The sequence below is a fragment of the Alosa sapidissima genome, chromosome 13 (genome assembly GCF_018492685.1).
Source record: "Alosa sapidissima isolate fAloSap1 chromosome 13, fAloSap1.pri, whole genome shotgun sequence".
Classification (NCBI taxonomy): Eukaryota; Metazoa; Chordata; class Actinopteri; order Clupeiformes; family Clupeidae; genus Alosa; species Alosa sapidissima.
Window position 1 is genome coordinate 7,983,892 of NC_055969.1, and position 10,578 is coordinate 7,994,469.

Consider the following 10,578-nt stretch of genomic DNA (forward strand, 5'->3'; position numbering starts at 1 on the left):
GGTTATCCCGACCTGCCTTCCGGATCTTCTCGATTACTCTCCGATCTTCAGCCCCCCCGGTAACTCGAATCTGCCTTCTGTCCCTCACCACGTTTAGTGCCTAGCCCTGGTCTGTACTACTGCCTGCTGTTCACCTTGCTGTTGTGTGTGTGTTCCCCTGAGCCCCGAGAACCCCTGACACCCCTGGCACTCCTAGCACCCCTGGAACCGGAACCTCCAAGACCTCACGTTTCTCTCACTCCTCTTCCCCCCTGAACCCTTCAATAAAAAGACTCTGAATTTGAACTTGCGCTCTTGGGTCGTCTTCTGTCCGTGACAGAACGATCTGACCTTCATGGACCCAGCGCACTCCCTGACCACTATGGAGGAAGAGCCCGAGATGACTGCCCTACAGCGACTGGAACGCACTGAGGGAGACATCAATCGGATGGCTGGCGACATCGCTTCCCTTCTCCAGCTAGGCAACCAACAACAGCAATCCAACCAGCAGCGACAACAGTTCCAACTGCAGCAACAACTGCTAGCCCAAGCCCTGCAACTACTCTCAAACCCGGCTACTCCACCTGCACCCACCCCTGGTTCTTCTGTTCCTGTACCACCGGCAGTGCTGCCACCAGATCCCCACGCTCCTGAACCAAAGATTGGGAACCCGGAACGTTTCGATGGAAACCAAAAGCAAGTAAGACCATTCTTGAGCAGCTGCCGAATCCAGTTCGCACTACAGCCCAGGACCTTCTCAACGGAGGGAGCCAAGGTGGGGTATGTCATCACCCATCTCACCGGCCGAGCTCGGTTGTGGGGAACGGCGGAATTCGACCGGCAAACCCCAGCCTGTGCCTCCTTCAGTGCCTTTGAGGAGGAGATGTTCAAGGTCTTTGATCTAGGCTCGCCAACAGCCGAAGCGTCACAAGCTCTGCTCACCATCCGTCAGGGCAATCGGACAGTGGCAGACTTCTCCATTGACTTTCGTACCCTGGCCAGTCAAAGCTTGTTTAACTCAGAGGCACTGGTGCAAGCCTTCCTCCACAGCTTGGCGGACTATATCAAAGACGAGCTTGTTTCTCATGACCCGCCCTCAACGCTTGATGCCGCCATTGACCTTGCCGTCCGCATTGACCGCCGTATACAGACCCGGAGGAGGGAGAAGGGGCGTCTCAGTCAACCTGCCATCCGCACTCGGGTCGATACCTCCTCTGTCCAGCCCCTGCCTGTCAAGTCCCAAGGCCAACTCAATCAGCCTGAGGCCATGGAGATTGGCCGTGCCTCTCTGACTCCCGAGGAGCGTCGGCGCCGTCTAACCTCCAACCTTTGCCTCTACTGTGGTGGTGAAAATCACCGTGGTCGCCACCTGTCCGGCAAAGGCCGCAGCTCACCAGGTGTAGGGGAGATCCGGGTGAGCTCAACAAGTCTTCAGTCTCCCTCCATCCGAAAACCCCTGCTTCATCTCCGCCTTCAGCTTTCCGACACGACTCATATGTTGGCCGCCCTTGTGGATTCTGGAGCCGAAGCAAACATCATGGACCCTGAGCTTGCACGGCAACTGGACGTGAACCATCATCAACTGGCACAACCCATTCCTGCACGAGCCCTGGATGGACATCATCTGGGCAAGGTCACTCACATCTCAGCCCCTGTGACAATTCTGCTGTCAGGAAACCACCAAGAGTCCATCCAGTTTCACCTTCTACACTCACCTGGCCAACCACTCATTCTCGGATACCCGTGGCTCCGTCAGCACAACCCCCACATCGACTGGGAGACAGGGACAGTCCGTTCGTGGGGAAGGAGTTGTCACCAGACCTGTTTAAGGGGGGCCACCCTGCCCGTTCACCGGGAGATATCTAGCGCTACCCCCGACATATCCAATGTTCCGACCTGTTACCACAGCCTGAAAGAGGTGTTCAACAAATCCAAGGCGACATCTCTACCCCCACACAGACCCTATGACTGCGCGATTGATCTCCTGCCTGGCACAGCACCTCCCAAGGGTCGTCTGTATTCACTGTCAGCCCCGGAAAGAAAGGCCATGGAAGACTACATTAATGACTCTCTTGCCGCCGGGATAATCAGACCGTCTTCTTCCCCCGCAGGAGCGGGATTCTTCTTCGTCGGTAAGAAGGACGGTTCTCTTCGTCCATGCATAGATTACCGGGGTCTGAACGACATCACTGTTAAGAATCGCTACCCACTGCCCTTACTTTCGTCTGCCTTCGAACTGCTGCAGGGAGCCACCGTATTCATGAAGCTGGACCTTCGCAATGCCTACCATCTGGTGCGGGTGAGAGAGGGAGACGAGTGGAAGACTGCGTTCAACACACCAACCGGCCACTATGAATACCTCGTCATGCCATTTGGCCTCACCAATGCCCCAGCAGTTTTTCAAGCCCTAGTGAATGATATCCTCAGGGACATGCTAAATACATTCGTTTTTGTGTACCTTGACGATATTTTAATATTCTCAAAGACTCTGTCAGAACACACGCACCATGTCCAGTTGGTCCTGCGCCGCCTGCTGGAGAACTCTATTTTCGTGAAGGCAGAGAAGTGCGAGTTCCATGCCAAGACCGTTTCATTCCTGGGGTATGTGATCAACGAGGGCAGCATTCAGATGGATCTCACGAAGGTGTCGGCTGTCACGTCCTGGCCAGTCCCTGAGTCTCGGAAAAAGTTGCAACAGTTCCTGGGCTTTGCGAACTTTTATAGGAGGTTCATCCGAAACTATAGCACAGTGGCTGCACCACTCACGGCGCTAACCAGCACTAAACAGCCGTACCAATGGACAGCAGCTGCTGATAAGGCCTTCAATAGCCTCAAGACACGTTTCACTTCCGCTCCCATCCTCCAGATGCCAGATGCAGCAAGGCAGTTTGTGGTGGAGGTAGATGCTTCGGACGTGGGAGTGGGTGCAGTGCTTTCTCAGAGAGCAGCCGAGGATGGCAAGATGCACCCCTGTGCCTTCTACTCCCGTCGGCTAACCCCAGCCGAATGCAACTACGACATTGGGAACCGCGAGCTGCTGGCCGTCAAGCTCGCCCTTGAAGAATGGCGGCACTGGTTAGAGGGGTCAAAGGAACCATTCGTAGTGTGGACAGACCACAAAAACCTGGAGTATATCCAAACAGCCAGGAGGCTGAACTCCCGTCAACAGTGGTGGTCTCTGTTCTTTACCCGCTTCAATTTCACGCTCTCCTACCGCCCGGGATCTCGCAACATCAAACCTGATGCCCTTTCCCGGATGTTTCAGAAGGACAAGATCACCGCCATGCCAGCTCCCATTCTTCCCAGCCACTTTGTCGTAGCGGCCCTCACCTGGGAGATCGAGAAGCAGGTCATGGAGGCTCTTCGGAACCAGCCAGGCCCAAGCACCAGCGCCCCCAACCGTCTGTTTGTTCCAGCAAATCTCAGGTCACCTGTGATCCAGTGGGGGCACGAATCCCGTCTGGCCTGTCATCCCGGCATCACTCGCACCCTTCATTTGGTCCGCCAGCGGTTCTGGTGGCGGCGGATGAGACGGGATGTCCAAGAATTCATCCGAGCTTGTCCCACTTGTAACCGAAACAAGACCCCCAACCAGCCTCCTGCTGGGTTGCTGCAACCCCTACTCGTACCCAAGCGGCCCTGGTCCCACGTTTCACTGGACTTTGTTACGGGTCTTCCGCCCTCTGACGGACACAGTCATCCTTACCATTGTTGACCGCTTTAGTAAGATGACCCACTTCGTGCCTCTTCCTAAACTACCCTCTGCTAAGGAGACCGCCCAGGTGGTCCTGGAACATGTGTTTCGTATCCATGGCCTACCCCAGGATATAGTGTCAGACCGGGGGCCGCAATTCTCAGCAACCTTTTGGAAGGAGTTCTGTCATCTCCTTGGGGCCACCGCCAGCCTATCATCTGGATTCCACCCGCAGTCAAACGGCCAAACTGAACGCATGAACCAGGAGCTGGAGAAGGCACTGAGGTGCGTGGCCTCCCAAAATCCCCGGGCCTGGGCTCAACACCTGCTCTGGGTGGAATATGCCCATAATTCACTCACCAGTTCCGCCACCGGGCTCTCCCCGTTTCAGTGTGTCTACGGGTATCAACCCCCACTGTTTGCCAGCCAGGAAGCGGATGCCACCTGTCCGTCTGCCCTTGCGTATGCCCGCCGCTGCCGCCGCACTTGGGCCCAGGCTCGCACTATGCTCCTGAAGTCAGGAACCAGCTACGCCGTCGGTGCCAACCGACGGAGGGCCCCAGCACCTACTTACCGGGTTGGTCAGAAGGTCTGGCTGTCTGCCCGGGATCTGCCGCTGCGGGTTGAATCACGAAAGCTGGCCCCTCGCTTCATTGGTCCTTTTCCTGTGCAGAAAGTCATCTGTCCAACGGCGGTTCGGCTTCAGTTGGCCACTTCCATGCGGGTCCATCCCACCTTCCACGTCTCCAAGGTCAAGCCGGTCCATGAAAGTCCCCTGGTCCCTGCGGCTCCGCCGCCGCCTCCTCCGCGCCTCTTAGATGGCGGTCCTGTCTTCACCGTCCGGCGGCTGCTCCGCTCTAGGCGACGGGGTAGGGGTCTCCAGTACCTCGTTGACTGGGAGGGATATGGTCCGGAGGAGAGGACCTGGATCCCGGCCAGGAGGATAGTGGACCGGACCCTCATCACTGACTTCCACCGACTACATCCTGATCAGCCTGCAATCCGTAGGGGCCGTCCCAGAGGGGTCCCTAGCCGTCCTGCCCGCCCGGCTTCCTGTCCTGTGCCTGACCCTGATCCTGTCTCAGTACCTGTCCTGTCTCCCGACCGTGACCCTCCAGCTCCTTCTGAGGATGAGGATGCTCACTCGGACCGCTCGGAGGAGTTCTGACCCGCCGCCTGCTCCCCTCCACCCTCCCGGCATGATGTTGTTCTTGGGACTTCTGGGGCCGTCCCTTAGGGGGGGGGGTCCTGTCATGAGCATTCTCTCTCCCTGGCAACAACCTTAATTGATTCAACGCTCTGCCACTCTGCTCACTCTCTCTCTACTCTGCCTAACGAGCTCCACCTGGCTCCGCCCTGCTCTGCTCTTGTTACCTGGCCAGCTGCGCTGCATTTCCCACTCACCATCCTCACCTTGCCCCACTCTGCTCTAATTACTCTGCCAGCTGCACTGCATTTCTCCACTAACCTCTCCCAGTATATAAAGCCCTGTTTTTCAGCCAAGCCCTGTCAGATCGTCTTCAAACCTGGACCAGTAACCTGCCTGCCTGTCTACTCTCTGACTCCTACCTGTGATTCGGATCCTTTCTTGACTGCCTCCCTGTTCTACCGCCCCGGTTATCCCGACCTGCCTTCCGGATCTTCTCGATTACTCTCCGATCTTCAGCCCCCCCGGTAACTCGAATCTGCCTTCTGTCCCTCACCACGTTTAGTGCCTAGCCCTGGTCTGTACTACTGCCTGCTGTTCACCTTGCTGTTGTGTGTGTGTTCCCCTGAGCCCCGAGAACCCCTGACACCCCTGGCACTCCTAGCACCCCTGGAACCGGAACCTCCAAGACCTCACGTTTCTCTCACTCCTCTTCCCCCCTGAACCCTTCAATAAAAAGACTCTGAATTTGAACTTGCGCTCTTGGGTCGTCTTCTGTCCGTGACAATTGTTTTACTCCCTTCCCTGCTTAAGTGGAATTCTTCCCTCTAGGTTCATTCAAAATTTTTCCAAATTAGTCCAGGCAATCTTCATATTACTGAAGTCTAATATTTACCCTCAAGAAATAAATGATGCTGACCTTTTGCTATTAGAATTTATGTGTGGAGTCCAAGAGCTGTATGGTGAGGAACACATGACCTCAAATGTGCACTCCCTCCTCCATCTGGCTAAGAGTGTGAAGCTGTGGGGTCCTCTTTGGGCCCACAGTGCTTTTGTGTTTGAGTCTGCCAATGGAGAAATTTTAAAACTGGTCCAAGGGACACAAGGTGCAGCCACACAAATTATAGACAATTTTATATTAAGAAATACCCTATTAGTTTTTTCAAGAATGCATTCAATTAGAAACAATATTCTGAAATTTTGCCAAGATTTGACATCCTGCCCTAGGCTAAAAGAAGCAGAGGAATTTAATCGCACAACAGTTTTAGGAGAGGGGCGTTTCCACAAACTTAATTGTGAAGAGAGGGGACTCCTCCAGACACTTGGAGAGGTGGAGTCAGTGACCATTTATAAAAGAGCAATAATACTTTTGGGGAAATCAATCAAATTTTCACCCACAACAATGAAGTGTATTTCCTAGTGAATCTTTATCATTGTCTGTCTAAAGTTGCCAACACCTCACACAACAAAAATAAAATTCACAAACCGAAAAAGGGTGGTGTCACCAAATGCAATTACTGCAAAGTGTTTACTTATTAGTTTTACTGATGATTTATACATATGTTTATTTCCCAACTGTTTTGAACGAGATTAAACACAGCATATTAACCAATTTTGTAACCAAAAATAACACCTGGATTTAGTTAATTTATTTGTATTTATTTATGTGTGTGAAATTATTATTGTGTATTATTGTATATTATTTATATGTATGTGCCTACTGTATGGCCAGTTTATGTATTTGTATTTATTTATGTGTGTGAAATGACACTACATTTCCTGTAACCAATGAGATAAATGGAAATAAATGACACACTAACAGACATTGTGCATTCATTATTACGGTCTGCCAGACCGGTTGTGAGCCGTTATTGGCTCTGTTGTACAGTAATAGCCATTTGAAATCGCAGACACCAGTTACATGGCAGTCACTAGTTGAAAGCCTAGTTCAACCATGCCAAACTGGTGAGCATGCATGTCTTAATGGTTCTACTGAATCAAACCAGTTACAGCCTACTGGTTTCATCTGTATCGAATTGGTGATCGCTCTATGTAGATCACACACAACAGTTAAATCCTACTGATTGCAACTGTATCGAACTGGTGAGTACTCTTATTCCAGTAGCTCTAATGGCTCTACTGGATCTGAACAGGTGTCAAAAGGTATTCTAACTGGACCAACCAGTAGAATTTTTCGAAAACCATTTGACACCAGTTCAAACCAATAGAGTCCAGTTTGAATTGTGCCACAAATTTCACATATGATGTGTGTGAATTTAAAAGATAATTTTTCACGTCAAGAAAGTACTGTTGTTCGATAGACTTCAAAAGTTATGTTGGTTTTGTGCGAATCCACTCAGTGGACTACATCTCTCGTCTCGAACGATGTACGTCACCAACGTAATGAAATGATAAGAGCTGTTATGCTAGTTAACGGTTGCATCTTGCTGCCTGCTATGTCACTTAACAGTATGTAATGTACAGTCTATGGACGAATACAACTTACCTGATGTGTTTAATCCTCTGACTCATGGTATTTTCTTCGGCAAGGAAAGCACAATTAAGACCTGTTGCTGGTATGCTTGTACAATCTAGTGTGGCTGTGAATGAGCTAACGTCACTAGCGCACTGATGGGTTAGTAGTCGTTGGAATTACGATCTTTCACAATGTTGTAATTCAATAGTTACGAAACAAACTGCAAATGTCTTTACATGAAAAATTGTCTTTAAAATTGACAAACATCATATGGGTAATTCAAGGCACAAGTCAACCGGGACCAGAAAATAATTTCTTTTTCGCCATAGACTGCCGTTCAAATTTTTTTGAAAGATAGGTCCCATGGAGGCAAACGGAAGGGGCGGGACTTCGCCACTCTATTGTTAGCTAACGTTATTGTTACTTTCCCAACACTACAGTAACGTTAATCTGGCGTTTTCATACTGGTAACTGTTAGCATGCTATTGGTCTGATAGTTAATGTTAGTGTTATAAAACGATAACTTAAATCACTGATTCCATGATGGGTTTGTTCAACGTGGCTCAACCATTTTAACTGTTACTGTACAGAAACCAGAGCTAATTGAAATAGCTAATGAGCTAACTCTAACAGATTGCCATGTGCTAGCTAATGGGACATAGCATTTACGTTAACTTCACTTCACCCATATGCTGCAGAGAATAAAATATTCAACCAGCACGACGTTACCTTTGTAGTTAACGTTACAGTGTACTCTATTTTGGCAACCAACTGAGAAAAATGGATAGGTAACTCTTAGTTGAACTAGCCTAAATTATGATTTTTGATATGTATGTATTTTATGTAACATTACCTCTATCAACAGGTGCATGATGCTTTTGCGTGTTCAGTTCGTTGGCGAGCAAAAAGGTGTGAAGCTGTCAGAACCAACATTTGATGCTTTCTTGAAAGAAGGTGAGTAGGCTACATTACATTAAAGCAATATCTCACTCTATTTCAAGAGTAATACAGCATTAACCTATTATATTACGAAAACTAGTTAGGTCCTTAATCATTTCTGCTTAGGTCCATAATCATATGTTCAGACACATAAATTAGGATGCCTAATTTTGTCTTTAATATTTTTTGCGAATACATGAGGCTAACTTAAATAATTGTTATTTGATCTTTGATTCTTGGTTGATACTAAAGGAGAATTCCGGTGTGATATTGACCTAAAGTGTATTGAAACATGATACCGAGTGTGAACGTATGTCTCATAGCCCATCTCGGCAGGGGACAAGCAGAGATGGGCTATGAGACATACGTTCGGTATCATGTTTCAATACACTTTAGGTCAATATCACACCGGAATTCTCCTTTAAGTTGGTGGGCCAGGCCATAGTCGACAACCCTTCACCTATGACAAAGTGCCATCTGATGAGATGATGAAAACGACCTTCATTTATCGGCAAGCAATGGTCAATGATGAAAACAAATCATCAGATGTCTTATTGGTCTTCCTGCGATTTCTGGACACACGGGGACTGGTACGACATCTCAATTCACTGCATCACTAAAATATCCAATGCAGCATCAGGTATCACTCATCACTCCTGTCTATGTGTGTTGCATTGCAGATAGAACAGGATTTCAGACTTCTGTTTGGTGAGACAACGGCCAACAAATCCTTGGAGAGGTGGCCAACCACTTTCAAAGCAAAAGTAATAAAGGAGAGCCATGGACTTGTACCCACCACAGAACTCTTGGACTTGATGCACAATGCTGAGTCAGCTGCTCAAGTTGAGAATGGTAAGAATCGAACCTTTTTACTTCATATTGTTGATTATGTAGGTCTGCAGTACACATTTTGGTAATTGTGCAAGTTCTCAATTGAATACTATTATGGCATAATGTTAACCAGATGTTTCTTTACTTATTTGTAGGCTGGGACAGTGACATGTCTGCCATCTTGCTGCTGCTACATCTGCTACCACCATCTGCACAAGGTCGAAAGGGGTCGGGAAAGATGTCTGCATCTCAAGCTATAGATCAGCTCATCAGATTTCAAAAGGTATGCTGGCAGTTAAATATATTTCCCATCACTTCAATCTCATGCACAGTTTGAGGAGAACTGGTTCATTGTGAGATTAGTCACTAAAACAATTTTGTTGAATTTATTTTGTTGTAGGTTGGAAGCAGTGTGCATCAGCATCTAGACAACATCACCCAAAGTACTCAGCCCTACCTTCTCGCCCAGGGATCCACACAGAGCAGCATTCACTCCTACTTCATTGAGATTGACAAGCATGCGCTTCCATGCAAGGCAACAGGTTCAGTGGGAGCTTTTGACGAACTCTTTAAAGCCCATTACGTCTTTGGTATGTTGTACAGTTTTTCCTTGAGCAGCTTTTTCACTTTTGTGCAAACAACTTTAACATCGATCTGGGGGAAACAAAGGAGACTCCAAGAGTTGCCGAGTTGTGTGAAAGAATTGTGCATTAGTTGAGATGTGTTTTCTTTGCAAGTACAAAAAACTCTTTGCGAAAGTGATAAAGGAAGTCCTTGTCCTTGTCTTTTCTTTGGTAAGCATTTATTTTTAAATGTTATATTATTTTTGTAATATAATAATATTTTGTAACAATAAATGCTGGTGCTGTCATTTTGTGTTATTGTTTTTCTCTTTTCATTAGTTCCATTATTGTAATTCAGTAACACTGCATCAGAAGATTTACATTAAAAAAATAACACTGTAGAGAAATGAAAAGTAAATATTATTACACTTTAAAGTGTACTTGTTTTTAATTAAATGTGTAGTTAAATTAACTCTATGAAGTGTAATCACATTACTCTTAACAGTGTAATTCAACAGTGTTAAATATTTTTACACAGGTCATTGTTGATTTTTACACAATATTGAGTAGAATTAACTCACTGACACTGGCCATAGAGTAAATTTTACACTAATTTCGAGTGGGACCCAATTTTATCTGAAACAGTTAATTTCAACTCTATAGGAGTTAAATTAACACTTCTGTTTTTACTGTGTAGTGTTGCAGTGTTTTCTTCATGACTTTGAGGCAATCTGTATCTCTGATGTTCTCTCCCCAAACATAACGTTGGGGGCTGCCACAAACCCTCCCTGGTCTGTCTTTTAAAGCGTGTCTGTCACCTCACACCCAGGACCTCTCCAAATATTCTCTTTCTCCCTTTTCTCTCTTAACTCCTTCCTTTAAGCCTGAGGGACGTGATTAGCTCGTTTTCCCCCCGTCACGACCTTCCGGTTTACCCTCCTTCTGCGCG

General features: G+C 47.9%; 1 protein-coding gene across 3 annotated transcripts; it reads left to right on the plus strand.

Moving 5' to 3' along the window:
- Positions 1-7,687: 7,687 nt before the first annotated feature.
- On the plus strand, positions 7,688-9,837 carry LOC121680250. 3 transcript variants are annotated; one of them, XM_042059492.1, is made up of 6 exons: positions 7,688-7,763; positions 8,162-8,250; positions 8,662-8,825; positions 8,916-9,087; positions 9,222-9,349; positions 9,467-9,837. In XM_042059492.1, exons 2-6 carry the CDS (start codon positions 8,166-8,168, stop codon positions 9,782-9,784), a joined length of 867 nt encoding a protein of 288 aa, XP_041915426.1. In that variant the 5' UTR covers positions 7,688-7,763; positions 8,162-8,165; the 3' UTR covers positions 9,785-9,837. The 3 variants fall into 3 exon arrangements, 2 of the variants coding, with proteins under 2 accessions (XP_041915426.1, XP_041915424.1); XR_006021619.1 differs by having other exon boundaries at positions 7,714-8,084; positions 8,632-8,825; XM_042059490.1 differs by having other exon boundaries at positions 7,714-8,084.
- Positions 9,838-10,578: the final 741 nt, after the last annotated feature.